The following is a 24,092-nucleotide window of genomic DNA, read 5'->3' as shown; positions in this document are numbered from 1 at the left end:
TTTGGAAAGTGTATTTAAGAACAGAGTAAAAATCACTTAAGGTTATGGTAAAATGCAGAAGGTTAAGGAGAATATACATATGGTCTATTTTTTCCTCCTAAATATTACAGGGATTATAATTTATGAATGAAGGACATTCTTTTTAAGTTAAATCATTCACTTCTACATACGATTTACTTTTGTATAAAAATCTGTATCTCATAAAATACAAGCAACAAAATGCTTTGTAAATCGGTTTGTAGTTTATTAAATATTTTCACATGAATGATTTCATTTAGTTTTGCACAATTTCTATAGAGCAGGACACACAATCCCAGTTTGATAGAGAGAGAAATAAAAACCAACATATTAAGAAGCCGGTCAGCATAACACAGTACAGAATAAACAGGAAAATCAGAATTCATATTCTGGTCTCTTGTGTTCCATATATGTATATATTTATATGGAATAACTTTCTGATAGTTAGGACTTTTCAAAATGAAAGGGGCTGATGCAATTAGACAAAATATTCACATATAATAAAATCTTAATAGAAATTAAAATGATACATAAAGTTAATAGCACTAGGATATAATCTTATTTTAAAATATCTGAGGTTGGGCTAGGGATTTAGCTCAGTGGTGCTGCCGCCTGCCTCAAAAGAGCAAGGACCAGAGTTTGATCTCCGTTACAAAAAAAAAAAAATATATATATATATATATATATATCTGAGGTTTATTTTATGGCATTGAGGGTGAAACCCAGGGTCCAGCACATGTTAGGGAAGTGTTCTACCACTGAGCTAACACCAGCCCCAACATAGTGATGCCATATTGCTTTTTATTTAGATGTAAGTAATTTTTTTCCTTTAAAATGTGTGTGTATGTGTGTGTGTGTATAGTACATATATATTGTTTGTTTGTTTTGTTTTGTTTTCTTGAGACAGGGTCTCACTTTGTAGTTCAGGCTGGCCCTAAACTCACTATGTAGCCCAGGCTATCCTTGAACCCATCATGATCCTCCTGCCTCTGCCTCCCAAGAGCTGAGGTTACAGGCATGCGCCACCACGCCCGGCTAGAATATTTTTTCATATTGGGTAGAAGTTTTCCCAATCATGGGTTTATTGGAGAGAATGTCTAAGAACAGACAGACATTCAGAGTTGTATGTTTCAAAAGATGTGAAATACATCCTACGGCTCACCCTTTATGTTCTGTTTGTGGGAAGCATCTCTAAAAACCCCTCCATTTCCTGGCGAGCTGTGTGGTGTCCCTAACTTAGTTTAACCCAGGAAATTCTGAAGGTGAGCTTTCATCACCTCAAAGAACAAGGAGAATTGCTTCACAGAGCAAAGCCAGTTTTGAGCCATCATTGCCCAGAAAAACTCAATTTCATGATTAAATTTATATGAATAAAAAAGAGTCTCTATTTGAAAATAACATGTTTACCCTTTAAATCAGACTTTTAAATCTAGTTCTTCATCATGGTGACATAAATAATAGTGAAGGCCAAACCAATGAGGCACTGGCTGGAAGACCAGAGAGAAATGGGTTAGGTACTTTCTAATTTTGCTTAAAATAATATTACTGCTGGGTTTTCAGGTTACAGCACTGAAAAGGAGTATCATATAATATATGGCCCCAAATCTTCTATTTTCTGCTTTAAATATCATGCTCTGTTAGAGCCACATTTTAAACATTCTGTAGCAGTCTTAGAATTTAGAGAACTAGTTGATTAAAAAATAAAGACAATAATGCCTTGTCCCATTTGTGTAGTTTGTTCTGGGCAATGTACTGTTTCTCTGTTTCCTAGGGATCTGGCTGGCATAAGGAAAAACAAACTAAAAACTCAAAAAGATCAAATAACAGAATAGAAAATGAGTTTAGGTAAGTCAAGCATTTCTCTGTGATACCACACGCGAACACGGAATCAGTATCCTGCTCTGGTGAGGCGTCTGTAATGGGAAGTTTCTGTGTTCGTAATTCTAATTCCAAAAGCAAGTGGAGAGGCATTTGTCTGCTTTTTCAGGAAAAGAAATCATTTTATGTTTTTACAGATTACAGAAGTCACACTAGTTGATTATAGAAAGTTCAGATGATGCAGAACAATTTTTTGAAAAGCATGGGAGAGGGCTGGGGATTTAGCTCCGTGGTCCTGCTGCCTGCCTTGCAAACTCAAGGTCCGGAGTTCGATCCCTGGTACGTGCCCCCCCCAAAAAAAAAAGAAAAGCGGAGGAAAGCAATTAATTCAAATATCTGAAAAAACTACTGATATTAAGTTGCTGTTATTTTGGACACCTTCTTATATTTATGAATAGCTCAAATAATAGAATGTGCATTTTCAAACCAAAACATTGAATTTTCATTTTTTAATATACCCCTCAATAGAGAAATTAAAATAAAAGTGAACATTCTGAAATTCAGGTAAGTGTTACTGGTGTTGTTTTAAACAAAAGAGATAATATTTTATAAGGAGGGCCTCAGACTTGGAGGAAATAGATCATCAGTGACACTGAGTTATTGGACTTTTCTCACAGTTTCCGCTTTAGGTCATGGAAGAGGAGAACTAAGACTTCCACACTTTCCTCCTCCCCCTTCCACACCACCAAATGCTTATTGTTGGCAGAGTAGTTTTTATATCTTTTGGGGTTTTAATTTTTACATTTAACTCTGAAGCCATAATTCCTACAATATCAATGTCACTCACACACATTCAAATAGTTTCAATGATAACCAACCCTTAATATTTATTTGATTTCTATATTTCTGAGATTTTTCATCTGAGTCATGACTTTATTCTCAAATTATTTTATCAGGAAGGCCTTCTGGGTCCTTTATGCCCCCCAATTCTTTTATGATGGAGCATTTCTGCATTTTGATTTGTACAAGATTTGGGAGTTTTATGTTCTTTCCCTGGGGTGGTATCTCTGGATGAAAATTTTCTTTAACTGCAGGACTCACAAGTACTTAAGTGACTGTACTTAAATGTCTGAATGTTTTAATGAAACATGCAGTGTCTTTTCAGTACACACCTTCACTTGCTTTTTTCGTTGCAGAGAAATTTTCATTTATCATATCTACAAAATTGTTTCTAATCTATTTGGGATTTTTCTCAAGCATTCTCTTTTTAAAATGTTTTTCTAATTTATTTGATGCAAATTTTATTTTATCTTAAATTTATTTCCTTTGCTCTGTGATATCTTTTCAGCTCAGTCTATCGTTTTATCTTGCCTTTGAGCTCTTATTTCATAGAATTCGTGTTACTAGATAAATTTAAAGTGTGAAATACTTGTTAGCATTCTCTCTAGTATAGTTTTTCTAAATTTTCATCTAGACTCAGATTTTCCCTGTATCTTTACAAACAATATCATATAATCTTTTCATTCCATCTCTCCGTGTTCTCTCATTTCTTTCGTGTGCTGAAGTACTTCCGTCCACAACTTCTTCTAAACGTATCTGAGCCGTTTCCTTTCTTTCCACAGCACAACTTGAAGTCTGGGTGACATTTTATGCACACGTGTCTTTGCATTTTGAGAGTACAGGTCATGGGTTAGGGGCGGGATTGCATTCTCCACGTCAGACTTGTGGGTTGTCCCTTCCTCCTGTTTTATCAACATCGAGGGCGGAGTCACTTTCCTGGGAGAAGGACGCTGGGACGCCCTATCCACCCTCCAGTCAGGGAGACTCCTGCTGCTGTGTTTCTCCTGCCTGTCGCGCAGGAAAGGGTGGGCAGAGGTTAAGCCGCTGCCTTGTAGAGCCGAGTTCCCGCTTTCCCTCTGTAGCGATCAGATGTGACGTTTATGGTGCTGTGCTCGTTGGCCTGTTTTTATGTTTTCTGATGTTTTATAGTCAAATTTCTTGAGGCTAACATAGAGAGTGCACCTATTTTAAGTACACTATTAGAAAGATTTACCACATATGTACACCTGTCGGATGTCATCACAGGCAAGATGTAGAGCATTTCTGTCACCCCCCAAATTCTCTTGCATCTGTCTGAAGAAAATCTCCCCTCCCAGTCCAAGCCCAGGAAGCTGCGTCTGCTTTATGTCACTGCTGTGTTCTTTCTAACTTTTGTACGAATAGAATTATACAGTATGAACTCTTTGTGTTTGGCTTTCTTACTCAGAGTGTTTCTAGAATTCATCTGTGCCTGTGGATTTATCGGCAGTTGATTCTTTTTTCTCGCTGAGTAATACTCCACCACGTGGCTGTACCACAATTTATGTATCAATCCACCAACTGAATTTGGAGCCTGTCCAGTCTCCAGCTGTTACAATGAAGGTGGAACATTACATATTAGTGTTAGTGTGGGGCTGTTTTAGTTTTCTGGGCTACTATCTGTTAAGAAATCATTGAGTTGTGTACTGAGTTTATGTTTACTTCATCAAAATCTCAAAATATTGCCCCAAATTTTTGCCACCATCTTACTTCAAGAACGCTCAAAACTTCTATTGCTTCATGCTCTTTACTGATTTTTAAAAACTTGCGACCATTTCAGATGTCTTCATTTCAATGTGTGTGTAGTTGGATTAAACTGAGGCTCGTGCTCCCTTCCGCTTGTGGCGGGCGGTGGACTCTCTCTCTCTTCGTGTGCTTCTTGTCACCACGGGCCGCTTACCAACTTGTCCACGTCTGTGCGACACAGGACACCTGCGTCCAGTTGCATCGGATGCACGGATTATCTACAGATAAGCAGGGACGCAGGAGTGCGGGATTCCTGCCAGGGCCCCTGGGAAGCCCGGCTCTGGTTTGAAAGCCGGGGTGGTGCCTGGCGCTAAAGCCCTGAGGACGGACAGCCCGTGAGCCCATTTGAGCTGCTCTTAGCAAACATCAGCCTGAACAGTTTCTTTCTTTCTCTTTTTTAAATTAATTTAATTGGTACATTTAAGGTATGCAGTACAATGACACTCATCATTGGGAATTTGCACCTTTTTATAATCCATCTGGGTTCTTATTTTCCCCATCCCTTGCCCACCCTTTTCCCTTTCTACTAAAGCTTTGTTTCCAGTTTTTTCTTTTTCTCGTATTAACTCCACTCCCTTCTTTCTTCCCTTTCTTTCTCCCCACCCCTCACTTCCCCTTCCCCTCTGCACCTTTTCTTCCTATTTCACGTTACCGATTACACATCTCAGTCTATTTACACTTCAGTTTCTCACACTAGAGAGATGATTTGGTACACGTGTGTGTCCTGTTTATTTCACTGTGGCCTCAGCGTGCATCCATTTAGCTATAAATGTCTCTAGCTTCTCATTCTTCATGGCTGAACAGTACCCCATTTTATTAAAAACAAAAAGAAACAAAAAAAAAAAAAAACATTTTCTTTATCCAGTCTCCTGTAGACGGGTAATTCGGCTGCTTCCGTGATTTAGGTGTCACGAATTGTGGGGCTGTGAACATGAGTGCACATATATCACTGCGGTATGATTCTTTTAATTCTTTGGACAAGACACCCAGCAGGGGGATAAAGCTCCAATCCTAGTTTTTGAGGGTGCAGACACACCTGCCCAAGCCACAGGCCCACCTAGAAAAGGGCTGCACAGGAGCGCAAGCTGAACCGTCTCTAAATAGCCGATTTGCTGCTCACCCTCCTGTGGGTAGAGTCCAAACTGAAGATGCCTGAGGGTCCATGCTCTGCTCCAGAAGGTGCCCAGTTGCTCGTCCTCACAGGGTGGAAGGGGTGAAAGTTTCCCTGGAGCATCTTTTAGGAGGACACTGGTCCCAGTCCAAGGGTGCAGCCCTGGTGCCCTGGCCTCCTCCTGAATGCCTCGCCTCTTCGTGTCACTGCTGCGGGCTGCATTATGGGGGTCTCGAAGGGGCAGACCTCGGGGGGGGGTGCGACTGGGGCGGAGCCACTTCCATCCCCGTGGTGCCCCGTTCCTGGCGCCCCCTGCACTTGATCTCGGGAGCTACGAGTGGTGCTCCAGGGTCCAAGTCGGGAGCTTCTCCCCAGTCATGCGCGTGTGTGTGAGAGCCTACTTCTCTTTGTTTATTCACATTCTTGTGTATTGCTTCATCAGTCACTCGTTTTCTTCATGTTGAACCATCATAGTTCTTTGTATTTTAAGGATTCTTTATACTTTGGATGCTAACCTACATGATTTTTGATTTCCGTGTTTTGATGGTGTTACTAGAAGTCCATTTCATCATATTTTGGTTTGTTTTGTGCTTTCACTATCATGTGCAAGTGCCCACACAGAGTTGTGGAGCGGATCTTCTTTTGTCCATTCTGACAAAGTTTATACTTTTAACTTTTGCGCTCAGGTGGATACTTCACGTGGAACACATTTTCTGAGGGAAAACTAAGGTTTTTTTGTTTTTGTTTTTGTTTCTAAATAGCAAGTTTCTCAAGAAAGAAAACCACCTTTTTACTCTTGAGCTATTTTGAATATTTGTAGAAATTTATTTGATTCTGGACTCTATTCTGCTTCAGAGTTTCCCTTCAAGCACACTTACCTGCTACTGTTCTACGGGAAGTTATAAACTAAGGATATGTAAGACTAAACTTTTTCATCTTCCCAAATAATTGTAATGGTCTGAATCCTTTTCATTTTCACATGTCTATTTAAATTAACTTATCAGTGTCTTTAAAATCTTCAGGGATTTGAATGGGATTTTGCAAAACCCTTGATCAATTTTGATGACAATACTGTCTTCTACTCTATGAACATGGTATAGTTCTTTGCTTATGTAAGTCCTTTCCTTTCTCTCAGCTGTTTCATAGCCTTCACACATATTTTGTTAGTATTCCTTACATTTTCAGATCTTCACTTGCTAATTCTGTGATCCATCATTTCTGGGTTTCGGGGCAGTCACCAATCTTTCCCCCACTGAGGCTCACATTTATATCTGTGTCCTTGTATTCGGTACGTTTTGACCAAACACAGATCCTGGACATTATGGACTTTATGCGAATCAGTATTAGACTGTTCTAGTTTATTTAAAACTCCTCCTTAGTTGGAGTTTGGAAGGATGTTTAGACCTTTTGAAGCCTCCTCGCTAAGCCCTGAATATCCTAATCACCCTGCTAGCTGCCCACGAGACTGGCAGAGGTATTGCACACTGGCCTGTTGGATGTGAACGTCGGCCAGCTCTCTGTGAGTTCTGGAAATTGTTTTGCTTACAATCTCAGTTATTCCTTGCTCAGCATTGTGGAGTTTCATCCCAAATTTAGTTGGCTCAGTACTCCATCCCAGATTTAGGGGGTCTTTATTTATATATTGAAAAGAACTATCTGTCTGTGTGGACTTTTTCCCTCTGCAGTGCTCTACCTCAAAAATTCGAGGACTTCCAACTTCCTCAACACTGATATTTGTCCCTTTATTGTGAGTGTCATACCAGGGAGGTGGAAATAGACCTTCCTCCAGAACAGTCCAGAAAGTGGCTGAGCAGAAACCTGTGATAATCATAGCATTTGAACACCTTATTTGCTTTCTTTGGGGCATCATCACTTTCTGTTGCTTTCGCTGCCTGTTTTCCAGTGCCAAGAACTAATACTTTAATTTTTTTTCTTGTAGTAAACTGGTATCAGTTAGTCCAACATAGGAAGAAATGTTTGTTATTGATTTTCTTTTTTTATTTTACTACTTTTGATCATTTGACTGTTGGCCTGGTAGAGGGAGAATCTGTGATGCTGTTCATTTAGCTGAATGTACTTGGCTGCTGCTGCTTGTCAGATCTTCCATCTCCCTTCCCTGCTCCCTCTAGTCTCAAGAAGGACTCTAGCAATAAAACTTTAAACATAGGCATGGGATTTTCAGAGGCTCAGGTAAAAACTGTGACCACAGATTATCTTCCTCTCTCTGCCTTTCAAGTTATGTGGGAGCATCAGATATTTAAAAAAAAAAACTCATTAAGCTTAAAAAAATTCATTGATCAAAATCAGTTCACAAATATGAGTTGCTGTGTTTTTGCTGGAAAATTAAAACATCCTATACCAGTGTGTATGGAGAAATTTTGCAACTCTCAAAGGAAAATGTCTCTCAAGAGTTTAGATTGGATTTCCAAAGGAAAATTACCCACCAGTATCGAGCCACTAACACAGTTTTTATTTTCAACTACAGTAGTACCTCAATTCACCAATTTAATTCTTTCTAGGATTCTGGTCTCAAACTGAATTGGGTGAGAACCAAATCAAATTTCTTCCCCATAAGGTCCATATTGAACCTAACCATTGAATTTGACTCGATTCTTGTTCAGTTCAGTCTGCAGCCAGAATCATGGAATTAATTTAGTGAGACCAGGCACCATTGTACAGTGCTATATAAATAACCTGTTTTTGTTTACATGTGTATCTGTGTAGGCGTTTACACAGTGCACAGTTATGCAGAAGTGTAAGTTTTAATTTTAATGACATTCCTAGTATTTCTAACAGTCCTAGTATTCCCAAACCCTGGCCCCAGTAATAGACGTATTTGTTCCTTTACCTATGTACAATGGCTCCAGTGCTCGCTCACTCTCTCCTGGGAGCTGCATATTAATAATACTCAAGTGTTCCCACCTGGACACGGCACTTGCGATCCACGCGCCACCTTGTGGTGGTTCGGGTAATTGCAGATGGAGAGGTTGCCCAACAGCCCCCAGCAGTTTTCTTTTCGAAATAGGTGCCTTATCCTTTTGAATGTATGATATATGAAAATATCAATGCAGTGTTTGAAATACTAAATAATTATAAATTTTAAAAATATAAAATATTTTTAAGTATTTTATGTAAAGCCATTTTATATTAAATGAAAGTAGCTGTAGCTGTTAGTGCATTTGAAAGGACACTGCAAATTTAATAGGCTTCTTTCACGTCTTTATTTTATAACAATCCTAGATTATGTCTCTACATGTCTCCACAATTTGATTAATGACTGCTATAGATTTTAGGCCCTTGGTAGTAGGTATAGTGTGTTTAATGCTGTGTGATGCTGATGTTGGAAGTTCTTAATTTATGATACTTAACTTTAAGATACCTGTATAAAGTAATGAATTTAAAACTCAACAATTGAAAGTGGGTGAGGTGGCACATCCCTGTAATCCGAGCACTCAGGAGGCTGAGGCAGGCAGATCATCACAGTTCAGGTCCAACGTAGGCTGAACAGTGAGTTCAAGGCCAGCCTGAACCACAAGCAAGACCCTGTCTCAAAAAAGCCAAAAACTGAATAAAGCTCACAATGGCATAATGACTTTTACTGAAGTAAAAAATGAAATTAAGATTGAGGACTCTAAAAATTTTCATATATTACCCTGCTTTTCTCACTTGTGAGAGTATAGAAGAAATGATTTTCAAGCTTGATAGTAAAAATGTATCTTCATTATTATAAAAAGTTAATGAAGTGGGTCTAATTTACTTCAACACAAAATATTCATTGTGCCTGAGTAGATTATGCATATAAGAGAGAGTGATGACAGAAAACAATGAAGAAACTGTGAAGATAGAGTATTTAAAATGTTGATTCTTCAGCAGATGGATAATTATTCTGTAACTAGGAGAATTGCAGAACACCTTGTCAGGGTTTCATGGAACCGAACACCCACTGGTCGGCAGAAATAATTCCCCGTAACATTCATGGATTGGTTAATGTTAATTTATTTGATGCGCACTTTTCCTTTTCCCAAAATGAAATGATACAAAACTTTTAATGAAAGATGTCATCTGAAGAGTTGCCTTTCAAGTCAGTTGTGTCATTTTTCTGTGATTTCTTCTCTCCTCCCTGGACCTTAACATGTGGCAGGTGGGAGAAGAGTATATTGGATGTGGTCTTTTTTAAATGTTTTTAAACCACAGACTCAAACTCCAATCTTTTGTGTTTATCTGCTCACCCAGGCAGCAGGGGTCAGGCTTTTCCAGTGGATTTACTTGAGTTTTACACTCACCATAGCATCTCTCAAAAACCTACAGGTTTCCATGTTAGATCACTACGGTCAGATGCTTCAGAAACGAATGCTTCTCACTTATATTGTTAACTAGAATTGTGAGGCTCTGGGAAAGCTTTTTAAGGCCCAATTTTTTTTTTTGTTAAAAATAATACCCAGATGCTACTAAAATAAGAGTAACCCCAGCATTATAGGAGGCTGAGGTAGGACTGCAAGTTCAAGGCCAGCCCAGACAACTAAGAAAGACCTTGTCTCAAAATAAAAGTGTAAAACCTGGGGCTAGGAATGTAATTCATTGGTAAAGCACCCCGGATTTCAGTTCCTATTACCGCACAGGAATGAAGGAAGGAAGGGAGGGAGGGAGAGAGGGAGGAGGGAGGGAGGAAGGGAGGAAAAGAAGGAGGAAAGGGGAGGGTGGGGAAGGATAGGACAGGATCATTCTTTAAGACTTCTCATTTGGTGCATTTTTTTTCTCGTGAGCACTAGTGAGTTCATAAATACTTTACGTAGGGTTATCTGTGTGAAAAATGACTTAAGTATGAAGTCTACTTTAGAATGGTTAAAGCAAAAGAAATGTCATGTTTTTGTTCTGAATATAATTGTGGTTATTTAATTGTAGGACATGGCCTTTCATTATCAAAAGCCCCAAGCAGTATAAAAACCTTTCTTTCATGGATGCAATGAATAAGTTTAAATGGACTAAAAAGGAAGGGCTCGCATTCAATAAGCTTGTCCTGAGCCTGCCGGTGAATGTGAGATGTTCCAAGATAGACAATGCAGAGTGGTCGGTAAGCCGTACTTTCTTTTAACCTCTGAGATCCTAGATATACTGTTTCAGCTGAATCTGCAGCAGGAAAATCTAAGGCTCAGACATACATCTGTAAATCCAGTGGTCTGGTCATGTTTTGATATGCCTGATTGTCTTAAGTACTTTTCTCATTGCTGAGACAAAACACCCAAATATTCATAGTCAAAGGAAGAAAGGTTTATTTTTAGCTCACAGTTTGTAGTGATTTTAGTCCATAGTCAGCTGGCTCCAAGGCAGAGGAAAAACAGTCCATGGCTTGGCAGGGCAGGCAGAAGGTAGTGAAGCAAGCAGAAATCAGCCACAGGCAGCTCCTTTTCTATCTTATATTCTACCCAGGCCATCCACCCTTTCAGCAAACACCACTCATACCTAGGGTGGGGCAGCCTTACTCCTAATGTCACACCCTTAATTCAGTGTCACACACCCTAGATCCAGCAACCTCCCTAAAGCCCCACCCATGACCACATGAATCTAGATTCAAGCTGCAGCACTGATCATTTATTTGTTCGGTGATTATTTGAGGTGACTAAGAAGTGATTCCTGAAAGCTCCCCTTGAGGAAGGAAATTTATCCTCAAGCCAAAGACATGATGGAGTAGGAAGAGGATGAGATGAGAGCTTAAAAATAAAGCCCTGGAGCCAGCGTTGTTGCTCTTCTTTTCCATTCTACCTCCCTCACAACCCTGCCTCTCCTTTTCTCCTGACACTTGATTCCCTCAGCTGCTGTCCCTGTTGTCTTGATTTCTTGCAGACATGGAGGTGGACCCCCCCAGTCCTGATCTTAAATCACATACTCACTCGCATCTTCTGTCCTTTCTTTACAGATCCAAGGAATGATAGCCTCGCCTCCAGATGTAGAAAGGCCGTACAGAGCAGAGCCTGTGGTGTGCAGAATGCCTTCTTCCTCTGCTCCACACAGAAATCTCTCTCCCCAGCTGCTCCTGTGTTTTCTGCTGCTGCTCAGCAGCATGCTGGGACCCACGTGCTTCTGACCACAATTCTGTTGCACTTGGTGACCATATTTTCTGTGATCTGAATCTGTCATTTCAAGTACAGATCAAAGACTGTGCCTACACTAGGTCTGAAGAGCATGGAGACTTCATTTTGTACACTGCTTTCCTCCCCTCCCCTTCCTTCCCACAGACATCAGGCTGCTCTTTGCGGTGAAGAGCCCAAGGACCTCCCACTTCGGTGTTTTTAGTGATACCCCATCCTCTCCTCCTGGATTATCGGAGTCCGTTTGTAACTCAGACTACCACGCCTATTTCGAAGTACTTCTACCCAACTGGCTCAGTACTGGCCAGTTATGTTTGTTTCTGAAGCTTTGTTACTGTCTAAAAAGGGAGAGGTTATGAGAAATGGGGAAATGCCAGTCGCTGATTGGAGAGGAGAAAGACCACCACGGCAGATGGTGGGGCCTGGTCGGGAAGGTGGGAAGCCAGCGTCTCCTCACCGACTGCCCTGGGTTTTCACACCTGTGCGGACCAACCCACTCGGAGTCTTGCTTCCCACTGCAGATTGATTTTTATATTAGCTAGTAGAATAACTTTGAATATAAAATTGCCACCCACTGAAACTTTTGTCCCTCTTTTGGTTCTTTGCAGAGTTCAGCCACATCTTGTTTTATATCCTATCCTCATTTCTTAAGCTAAATCTATTTGGATCATATTAGTAAACTAAACACAATTTAATTTTTGTCTAGTACCTTATGTGCTCCTTAAAGAAGTGAGCAGTTGCATGATAATGTTGTCAATAAAATCAATTGACAATGTTGCATTTTGTTCTTCTTTTAAGCCTTTTCTGTCCCCACTGTCCTCAACATAAACTGTATTGCCCTTTAATAAATGTTATGCTCTGGAGTGTTTCCTTCTCGAGAGAATTTGTACATTTGATGAAATGTTTGAAACATTTATGAGATGTATTTTACATTTAACTTCATTTCTTTTTATTGTATAAGTGCTATATCAGATTCTATGATTTTCCTTTCAAGTTCCTGTATGAGAAATACTAACCTGCCACACACGACATATTTGAAATTTCATCTTTATTTTTACTTAAGAATTTCTACATCCAAGATGGCAAGGTCAAATGATTTCCACTGGAAATTAATATTTATTTTCATTGTTCTTGGTAGAGAAGGTAAACACATCAACTAGAAAAGGGTGAAAAGCTTTGAAAGCTTGTATTTGTGGAACCAGCCAGAGGGAAGCCTGTTTTTCCACTGATGTTACTGAGAAGAAAGAACTTTTCTCCCAGAGAAGGAATTCTCATTACTATGCATGGCTTTGTGGCATTAACTCTTTATCTGAAATTCTGTGGGTTATCTGTTGGGAACACTGGAATTTTGGTTATAGTCCAGTTGTTTGCTCGCCTACTGAACAGCAGTCGGGCCTCCTCTCCCCACTGACCCTCGTCACAGAAACCCTGTGGCTACCTCGGATCAGGTCCCCCAGGCAGGAGTCAGCAGCCCATGGAGGACTCTGCTCCCTTGTTTGAACCTCAGAGGCCCTGAGCAGTGAATATTGATTTCATTTTCAAAGAAGCCAATATTCATCAAGCTTGAGGGACCTTGGGTGATCATTTCTTTCTGAAGGGGACAGGACCCAAGGAATCCTAGCAGTGACAAATGATGCATTCCAGAGGACTTTAAACCCTGTCTTAGTGGTCACAGGGACACTGATGAGGACACACTATACTTTTTGCTCTGGGCAACCCTTATTATGTAGGTCATTTCTAGTTTTTCAGTGTAAAAAAAACACTGATTACCACTCTTAGAACGAGCGTTCTCATATCTCTAAGTATTTCCTTACAACCAAGTTACTGTAAAAGGAAATACAGAAGCAATCGCGTTTTCAAGAATTTTGATATATTCCCAGTCATGTTCAACTTATCCCAAATTGTTCAGAAAAAGTCGATTTCTCTCTTTACCCATCTTCCATCTACAGAGTGGTAATTTATTTAAATGTGGTAAAATGATGACGTGGTAGGATGAAGGACATATGCGTTCCTACTACTACATATTCTTGAGAATTTTTAAAGTCTGCAATGATTTCAACATGGAGGGTTATAGATATAATCCACATCTGGAAAGATCCAGCAACAGCAAAGCAGTCTGGGTGGGTTTTCTCCCCTACACAGGATACCTCCATTGTTGGGGCAGACAAGGAGATTAGGTAGTGATTACTCACCAGATGCCTCTGGGGAAGGGAAAAGTGACAGTCCAGTGTGTCAGCTTTCATCATTGTGGCAAAATACCAGAGACACAGCTTGTGAGAAAGGGGAAAGTCCATCCCGCTCAGCCCCGAGGCGCTGGGCCTGTGAAGAGGCCATACCTCAAGGTGGAAGCTGAGGAAACCATGGTGGTTGAGGAAACCATGGGGGCAGAGCTTCCAGCGGACAGGAAGCAAGAATGAGGAAAGGGGCGGGCCCAGGAAGCCCTTCCGGGGCGTTCCCACTGAACAAGCCAGACCACGGGAGTGTCCCTTACTGCTCTGTGAGAGCCGTGTTCGTGAAAGGATAGAGAATCTAAGCGTAGCGTCGCAGACTCAGAGATGAGGGCAGAACTCCAGGGTGTACGTTTGCGAGTCCATAAGTCCAGGGGAAGCTGCACAGAATGAAATATTTTCCAAGTACTGAGCTCTGTGCCACGTTGTGGTGGAGCAGTGGCTGCCAAGGAGCAAGCTGGGGCGCTTCATCTTCTGAGCAGAGCCTACCCACATTTCTGGGACATTTTCTGAAACTTCCAAGCTGTTCTCCAACAGCTACAATCATAGCTCGGCAGACAGACCTTCCACTTGGGTTCACTGGTCTATCCTTTATTTACTACCTTATCTTTTTAACAAGTAAATAATCCATTGTTTCATGTAAACTGGGTTGTACAGCGTATGTAGAGAAAGAAAATGTACCCCTTTTCAAGAAGAGTGTGCTAAAATTAATTACATGCTGCAAATAATAAAATTTCTGAAGAAATGTTGATAAATAAGGCTAAATGCTTTTGGAAAGCTTCAGTCTCAGTTCTATAGATTCAAGCTACTTTGAATCAAAGAGTAGGTTTGGTCCTTAAGAGAAGGCGTAATTTTGAATGATGCCTTGTTTCCCACTGATAGGAAGAGAAAAAAAAAATAGGACACAAGCTTCGTGAAATATTTTGAAGTGACTTCCACCAGGAATAACTTTCATCTTCTTTCTGTCTTCCATCATTAAGAGCAAAACATTTCCAGTGATTTGTTTGGTGTTCACTGTGACTGAATTGCTTTACTGTAAGGTCATAGGAATGACCTCATGTGATACTGGAACTGTCAGTGCGATTTGTTTTGCGAGAGTTCCATTGATTGTTTTGATTAACAAAAGCAGAAAGGTCTTGTGGCCCCAGTGTCAGGTTTATTTAATGAAGATATTTATTTTCCAGTTTCTTTAAAAATCTTTTTATTAGCACGTGTCTGAAGTATGTAATAAATGCGTTCATTGTGGAGAGTTGGAACATGTACATAACACGTCATCGCTGTTTTTGTATCTCTTTCTCCCCTTCTTTCTCCCCGCTCCTCCATCTTCGGGCCCCCTTCCCTTTACCAAGGATTTATGGTATCTGAAACGGAACTGATGGACTATGGGGAAAAAAATTGATATTTGGGGAGAATAAACTATACACGAAGGATGTAAGTCTGAACTGAATCAATTTCTCCTGTTTCCTTCTAAATACTACCACACAATTACTGTCACACATTTATACAACACTTTGGAATTGGCCAAGTGATTTCACAATACTTAATGCATATAACTGCTGTTCCCAATAAATTTTTACGTTCAGAAAAGCTAAGCACACAGCGTGTCGTACTGGAATAAGCATGACAGCCTTCGGCCCCAGTCGCTTTATAAACGACATGTTTATAACCCAAATGGAGGGTGCCGAGTGAGTGACACCCATTCAAGTGAATGTTAGGCCTGAGTGCATGCTGCACGGACTCTCAGAAAAACCCTTTCACGGCTGGCCGTGGGCTTCTTGGGGTGATCGTCGCTGCAGATTTCTGAAAAGGAAAGACATGATATTGTGTTCTTGTTCTTCCCCTTAGAAGCATGCATTTAAACTTATGAAAGTTTAGATTTAAGCTGAACCAGTACACCTTGCTTTTTTCATATAATCAGCTTTTTGTGTTGAGAGCTCTAAATTTTTGGTCTATTTTTAATGCTTCTTGAGACTTTTCCTCACGTTTAATCAGTGTCTCTTCACCTTGACCATTTCACAAGTTGCTTCGTCTTATTTGGGTATGTCTAGGAAAGCAGGTCTTTCCACACAATCTTGCTATGTAGCATGATTTTCTATTCACTGAAAGTAAGGAGAGACAAGAAAAATGAGAGCAGATTTGTGCTTAACAAGGAAAATGCGTCTCTCCTGTGGCCACTAGAGGGCGCATTGGGCACGTGTGTAAATCCCGCCAAAGCTGATTTGGGCCTGCAGGGCTTGGGTTAGGCTAAGAATTTGTCTTAGGCTTTCTTGGCTCTAACCCCAGTTACTCCCTAGCAGCAAAGGTAACAGCTTTTATTTTGGCTGATTCTAAATTCAAATTATCTTAAAATTAAAGGTTTTAGCTGTGAGATCAAACAAGTCTTGCAGTATTTTACTGTGATGATTCTAAGTCACTTTTAAAATACTTTCCAACTAATTATTCTATAGCTTGCATTTGATACTTCATTTTCCTATTTTGGAATTACTTAGATCTGAGTTTTCCTGTTCTCTTATATCCTGTTTTAAAAAATTTAATTTCCAGTCTTTATTCGGATCTGTCTTAGCCATATTTTGTCAATCTAATTTTTTGTGTGTGGCGGGAGGGCGGTACTGGGGTTCGAACTCAGGACCTTCCACTTGCAAGGAAGGCAGCGGCACTAGGGCTACATCCCTGGCTCCCAATCTCATTACTCAGCCATTAATCCTCTGTTTTTGAAAGATCTGTTACTTTGCCTCAGGGTCGGCCTGAGGAAGGTCTGAAACGGAACCATGCTCCATGGCGAGAGTGCACTCTGCAAAGGAGAAAAAGGATTTTTCATCCTGAGAGCTTTACGAATTTATTATCCCTGGCTTCACGGGAAGAGACTCCCCGGCCACAGGAGGGTGATTCCCACTTCTAATCTGGCCAGACTCCTAAGCAGCACCCCTCAAGTGACATACAGCATTTGAGAATGGCATTGCTTTCCCCGGACAATTTGGTCCTCATAAGAAAAGCGGTGTTTTCAACAAAATACAAAATCCCAGCCCTTGTAATAACCCATGAAGACGCCGTTCCGTCAGAGGCCCTTGAAGGAAGGCAGGTGCATGCATGCAGTGCTCAGGAAATGAGGCCTCCTAAGGGACCTGAGAGACTTGCCAGTTTTCTTCCATCACTTCGGTGAGTGCCATGGGCTGGAGAAATTTTTCTTGTCTGAAAACCTCCCACTTTTACGACTCACACAGGTTTCCTAGAGCCTGGCGTTTTCTTAACTGGCAGCGGGCCCTGTGGAGCCTTTATGATTTTAAATTTGCACCTGCCATTTTCCTTACAGCCACTGAGCTACCACTTGAACTTTACCTGCAAACAAGAAGACAGTTGAAATGATAAGTTCTGCTGAAGCAAACAGATATCACAGTGGGATGGTTAGTTCTGAGATGCAGCCTCACTGTGCAGCCCAGGCTGGCCTTGAACTCGAGGTGATTCTCCTCTCTCAGCCTCCTCAGTGCTGGGATTACAGGTACGCGCCACCACACCTGGTTTTGCGTATGGATTTTTTGAAAACTCTTGTTTTTTAGTTCTCTTGGCCTAGCTAACATAGCATTGCTTCAGATGGTAATAGTTTCGCTTCATCTATAGTTTACCTTTTTGTCTTTTTTTTTTTGAGACAGGGTCATTCAGTCTGGCCTCGAACTCCGTATCTAAACCAGGCTGGCCTTGAACTTGTGGTTACTCTCCTGTCTCGGCCTCCTGAGTGCTGTGGTTACAGGTGTGCACCACCATTCTCAGCTAATAGTATTTGTTTTAACTGTCATAATATTTGCACATATAGTGTGTATAATTGAGTGTATTTTCACTCCAAAATACACAATACTTATGGTGTGGATCGCCATAAGTTCACTTCCAAGGGAAAACACTCTCTGGGAGTTGTCACGTAAGGAACAGTGCTTTCCAGTCCCTACTCGGATGAAAACAACTGACGTGACAGCTTCGCATTACTTTGTCACAGCGAACCAAAGACAGCCCAGGCCAGCACAGTGCAGTGAGACCCGCCCCCTCGGTCCCCAGGGAGGTGCAGCCGGCCCGGCTTGTGCAAAAGCAGTCAGTGTTGCCTGCAGTGACACAGGTGCCCACGGGTCACACAGCCGTGCACCACCACAATGAAGAAGCTAGAATCAAACATTAAACATTGTAAGATCCTCGCACATTTATTTAAAAGTCCATGTCCCTTATGTAACTCGAGTTTTTTCATGTCTCTTTGTAAGCCCTGTGAAGTTTAGCACAGTGACTCCTACAGTCATTTCAGGCTGAAGTATTCGTGGTCTCATTCTGAAATGTGTGCTTTTAGATCATGCCCGATGATGCTTTTGAACCAATGTTTACAGTAGGTGGTCAAAGGCCGAATAGGCTGGACAGGCATAGCATGAATATATTTTGTAACTGCTAAAATCTGAATTTAGAATGTTTTTTACCAGTGTTATATGCAACGTGTGATATGTTTCAAAATGGGGTAGTAGTCAGCCATAAGAATGAGAAACTAGAGACATTTATAGCTAAGTGGATGCACACTGAGGCCCTACTTTTAAGTGAAATAAATAGGACACCTGTGTTAATACCGAATAGTTTCTCTGGTATGAAAAACTAAAAGTGTAAATAAGGTTCAAATTGTATAATTGATAATGTGAAATAGGAAGAAAGAGGCTAAAGGACTAAGGGAAGTTGGAAGGGTAGGGGAAAGGAAAGAAGGGAAAAGAAAAATAGGAGAAAAGGAAAAACGTGGAAACAAAGTCGTTATAAAGAGGGAAGGGAGGAGGGGGTGAAGGGAGGGCTGGGAATGGAGAAAAAACGGGAACCAAGATACATCGTGTAAAGGTACAAGATCCCAATGATGCATGTAAGTGTGTTGAATATCTAAAATGTACCGGTAAAGATTGTTTATAATAAAAATAAATAATTAAATAATAAAAATAAATTGAATAAAAAAAAGTCATGGGATATTAGTAAACAAAACTGCAAGACTGTGTACGGTCCCCTGTTGTAGGCTGGGCTTTCTCTGTTAAGACTGGCGCACACTCAAGTGCCTCGGCTTCAGGCACGCAGAAGCCCGAGTCAGGATGACAAAGCCGGGTCCTCTCCTGGCTCAGGGAGCCTCCTGGGTCCTCAGGCCCAAGGGCAGGAGCCTGCGTGGGCCGTCCTAACATCGGCAGCTCTTCGCCTCCGCAGACCTGTCCTGGGCGGAGAGAGGAGGAGACTCGGTCCATTCCGGATCCTCCCTCTCCTTCTAGGAGAGAAGACCGCTTATCTACCTGGCCAAGGGGCTGCACCGGGAGCCAAAGGCCAGGCCAAACTGGCCACACCCGGGAACGCAGACATGGGAGGATCGGCCCTGCTGTCCTTTGGGGAGCCGGACGAACGCGATCTTCCCTGAGTGACCGCGGGGAGGTGAGCTCGCTCCGACCGCACTCAGCAAACTTCTTGGTCGCGCTTCACCCAGGGACCCTTGCCTGCTTCTTTTCGCTTCAGTAACCATGGTGGCCAAACAGCCAGTCTGGAGTCAGGCGGACCCAGACTCAGCACGCCTGTGTGTGCTCCAGCAGCTTTCCGGCAGGAGTTTTCCTCTCGAGGGTCAGCACCGTGCCGATCTTTCCTCACACTGAGACCTGAAGGGGTGCGCTCACTTCACTCTCGTTGGCTCCCGAGAGACCTCATCTTGCTTTGCAGATTCCGTGTTCTGATCTATTTCCTGTTTCTAGTAGACCAACGCGGCCATCTCCTCATTTGCCCTAGCTGCATTTTGCAATCGGCACAGTTTCTTCACTTTCCAGTGGTCGCAGTGCCTGTCCCGGTTTTAAATGCCGTTTTCTCACAGCTGTGAGTCTCTCTCAAGGTAGTAACATCTTTCCGCTGGCCTTTCGCCGTAGTTTCCTTGCGCGTGGTTCCAAACCCTGAATGTGAGTCTGAAACACCGGGCACATGAGGAGTAAGTGCACCCCTCAGTCTCCCCTGTCTTCCTAATGAAGCGCCAGCATGGTTTCAGCAAGGCCATGGATTTACAAACACGTATCTTTGTACCTACTGCGAGGTGTCCGTCTGTGTTTCTTTCATAAATCCACTGACATCTGTCTCCAAAAGACAGAAAGCCACCTCACGTGACAAAGAAGGACCACAGTTCAGAGTGGCTCAGCACAACTCGGAAATCCTTAAACCCAAGTATTTTAATAATGGGCCATGCAGGGCATGGCCAGCCTGGTCTAACAGTGGGAAGCTGGGGAAAAAGTCAAATTGCAAAGTCAGAGTGGATGAGTTAGCCAATCACCCACTTAAACCCAGAAGAACTGAAAATCGGACTGCAGCATCAAATAATGAAACCGGTTTTCTCAAAATATTGCCTTTTTTGTGTTTCAAGTACATACATTGTTTTGATAGGATTGTTTAAAGTCACTTTTTAAAAAAGGGGGTTCAACCTCGTAATGGAAACTAGGGAAAATTAGCATGGTCTCCATGCGGTAGGGCTTCTGCTTAGGAACTGGTGATCCAGGGGCTGGGGATTTACCTCAGTGGTTCCACCACCTGCCTTGCATGCTCAAGGACCCGAGTTCGATCCCCGCTACAAAAAAAAAAAAAGAAAGAAAGAAAGAAAGAAAGAAAGAAAGAAAGAAAGAAAGAAAGAAAGAAAGAAAGAAAGAAAGAAAGAAAGAAAGAAAGAAAGAAAGAAAAGAGCAAGGCTGAACGGGTGATCCAAGCAAAGGTACAGGGAAATTTGCTCTCAGTTTCATTAACCTTCCGTCATTTTCAAAAGGGAAACATTGTATAAAAGTAGCAAATGTTTATAAGAAGATGAGAAAATAAAGTTCAACTAAGAGTCACAAAATGTCTTCACAAGGCAACAACTTAATAGAAATATCATATCTTCAAAATGACTGCAACAGGTAACAAAAAAGTTCTCAGAAAAATGACAGCAAGCAAGGGGCCGGCCTCTCTGCCGTATTTGAGGAAGAGCGCCATCGTGTGGCGCAAGTGGAAAATAACTGTAAAATCTGACCCAGAGTCCTTGGCGTTTATTTTTGCCTACTGAGCTAGCAACAGTTTCTCCGCGTCATCCCCTTCGGTGTACAACCGGCACCTGCAACCTTTGCTTTACAACAACAAGAACCTGCTGAAATGAGACAAGAAACAGCGTTGTTTCCGCAACTGCAAATTCGGGCTCTTTTAGAACAAACAGGAGCACAGTGCCCCCCTAAGGTAGATCCGTCACATTGCAAGGAGCGTGAAAACTGGCTCTCCTGTCCTTGATCTGCGGGGCTCGAGGCCCTAGTTAAATAGGAGCCAGGAGTTCCCGTGTGCTATTACACGACTGGTGGCTATATTTTTAAAACAATTGCAAAGAAAGGATTTTTAAAGTTTTCGCCGGAAGAAAAGGCTACATGTTTCTGGAGATAGGTATGTTGAACCAGATTTAAACATGTGTTGAAACATCCGGGTACCCCACTAATCTAGCCGTTTTGATGTTTTCAAGTACAAGGACCAAGTTTTTAGGTGGGTTCCCTCTGTGTCCCTTGCCCAGAACAGAGCTGCAAAAATTCCATTCTGTAAAATTCCATTTTGTATGACAGTCTCCCTGTGTTTCTGTTCCTCTTTTTAGGACAAACTGTCTTAGGGCATCTCCATCCTGTTTCTGCTCCTCTTTTTATAATCCAAAGATGAATTCTCCCTGCTTAAGATAGTTTGATTTAGCCAATATAGGTATTAGTCATAGCTGACATAGGTAGCCACCTGCTGATATCCTTGCTTACAAAATTAGATGTTCTTTTCAAAAGAGGAATTGATTCTGTGAACATAGGCATTAGTAATTTTCCAGTAAGTGCCCTCGCAGTACCCCTCAGATATCCAATAATAAACGAGAGCTAAAAATAGGACCTATAAAAAAAGAGTCTTCCTAACCCTATATAACCCTGCTTCAAAGATGGGTCTTGGCTCTCTGTCTGAAGCCGCTGTGACGGTGACACCTGAGGGTCCAAGCTTGAGCTTGCAATAAACTCCTCTTATAATTGCATCGGACCTCACTCCTTGGTGGTCTTTGGGGATTTCGCGACTTGGGCGCAACACAAGAACCTGTTAAAAATAAACTGAGTAAAAGAAGGACTTGAATACTGTCACATGGCTGGGTAGTACTTGGGGATCTTGAGGTACTTGGGGTAGTGCTAAGAATCTGAACTGCAGTACTAACAAAATTTTATACTTTCTCTTAGCATTGCACAAAGGATGAGAAATTCCATCTTACTATCATTTACCAGACACGTGTTATATAGTGTTGGCTTTGAACTTACATGTCTTCAGTGTGTCTTGTATGTTTGTGGAATCGATGAAGGTAAGGACTTGTCTGAGTATTTTGGGCCACATCAAATTGAAGCAATTTGACAGTAAAACTTGCCGAAATTTACTGTCAATGTCCATTTGTGGAAAAGGCTGCTGAGTTTAACTTTTAACTCTCAAGAGCCTACATGTTTAATGGATGTCTGGCCTAATAAAAACACACTGGCTTCATCAATATTATCTAGTGGGTAGAAAATTTCACATTATATTTTTCATCTGTTGGAATTGACATATGATCCTTCTCATAAAATAGATAGGTGTGATAATGAAAACTGTGTAAATTAATTGTTATATTTCCTGTGCAGCTAAAGAGAGTGTATTTTATTAAGAGCCAAAGCTGTAGCTATAATTACCTACTATATAAAATTTTTTCAAGAAATACATTTTCTAAAAATTAAGTACATATTAATTTAGTTTTTCTTCAAAGCAAACTATTCTGTGGCCAATTTTCCTATTTTCTAAACTTTCTAAAACAAAGATCATATAAATAAAAAGCAAATGTGATGCTTACATAGTAGGAGCATCCTGTGAGGTCCATGCCTCCTGAACAGGAACAGAAGGGAGGCATTTGAGAGCACAAGACACTCAGAAGAGGAAGTTTCCTTTATTGTTATTATCTAATGATTCATTAACCCAAAGTGTCTACCATTGCCCTCTACCCTCGGGGCTGCTGTTGGCCACTATGCAGCTTTCTGTGAGCAGCTTAGAACCTGAAATTAGCAAAATAATCCTGGGAAGATCCTATCTGCAGGATTAAATATATAGGATTTCATTTCTTCAAATAAGGGAACTTCAAGGCTGAATTAAAGGCAACGTCCAACACAATAGTACTAAAATTCAGGGGGAATAGGTTCTATGCGAAGTGTTACTTACGCTTTTTTCCAAAGACAGGTGGCACCTCTTTCCGGAACCCAATGTCCCTTCACGCAGTCACCTCTTTGGCTTAGATGAGAAGAGTTTCAGACCTCGTCCCCCACACTAGCCTGCTCTAATACTGACTCTCCAATATCCATCCATGGAGCAAGGCCCAGACTGGCTGCCACAGGCCTGGCAAGTTCTAGTCCTAGGAGAGCGAGGGGAGGAGACTCACACGGTGCTTCCTGGGACTTACAGTCCTATCAGAAACTCTCCATGTGAGAGACAACGAGGGGACTAGAAAGTGAGGCACAGGTGACACAGCTGGGGAGAAGAGCCGGAGTTACTTATATGATAAGAGTGTACTCGCAAGAGGCAGCTAAGTTCCCACATTGGTTAAGCAGAGGATTTGAGATGGCGATAACAAATATTCCAGTAGCACGCACACCTGTGGTAATTAGGAGACGGAGTTTCTTGATGCTCAGCTGTATGGCATTTACGACACGACACCAGGAGACAAACCTGGAATTGAACTCAGTCTTTCTTACTGGGAGGATGAGCTCTGAGGCTCAGGGAGATTGAATGTCACTTCCGGTGCTAAGTGGTGCTGGAAACATGGCTTTGGGCCATCTCACTGCTGTGCGCACCTCAGAGTGCAGTGACCGACAGAGGTGGTCAGGGCCAGTCTCTCAAAGTGGCCTCTGCAGTGACACAGTAAACATGAGGTGGATGAGGCTGTTGCCGCCAGAGACTGGGACAGTATGGTGAATACACGCGCCAGGGATATCTATCATTATCATTTTATGCATCGCAGGTAATTATGTGCTTTTGTACAGCTGACAGCACACTAGGTTCATCTACACCAGCACCGCCACAAACCCAGGAGTAACATGTTGTGCTACATCATGGGACAGTTCCGATGCCACCAGGTGACAGGAATTTTCCAGCCTCATGACAATCTCATGGGACCCCGTTGGTGTGCGAGGGCCATTGCTGATGGTGACATTGTTATGTGGTCCACGG

General features: G+C 41.7%; 1 protein-coding gene across 1 annotated transcript in view; it reads left to right on the top strand.

The window, feature by feature from the left end:
* The window catches only part of Moxd1 (monooxygenase DBH like 1), a 56,663-nt gene extending 44,975 nt beyond the window's left edge, over positions 1–11,688 (top strand). Inside the window, 2 exon segments of the mRNA XM_010639161.1 lie at positions 10,454–10,622; positions 11,466–11,688. Coding sequence (XP_010637463.1) covers positions 10,454–10,622; positions 11,466–11,633 — 337 coding nt within the window. The 3' untranslated portion in view covers positions 11,634–11,688.
* The last annotated feature ends 12,404 nt before the right edge of the window (positions 11,689–24,092 follow it).

This window comes from Fukomys damarensis, unplaced genomic scaffold, assembly GCF_012274545.1.
Source record: "Fukomys damarensis isolate Sample0158 unplaced genomic scaffold, DMR_v1.0_HiC HiC_scaffold_14, whole genome shotgun sequence".
NCBI lineage: Eukaryota > Metazoa > Chordata > Mammalia > Rodentia > Bathyergidae > Fukomys > Fukomys damarensis.
Note: the sequence above shows the minus strand (reverse complement) of the source record. Positions and strands in the feature narration are given on the sequence as shown.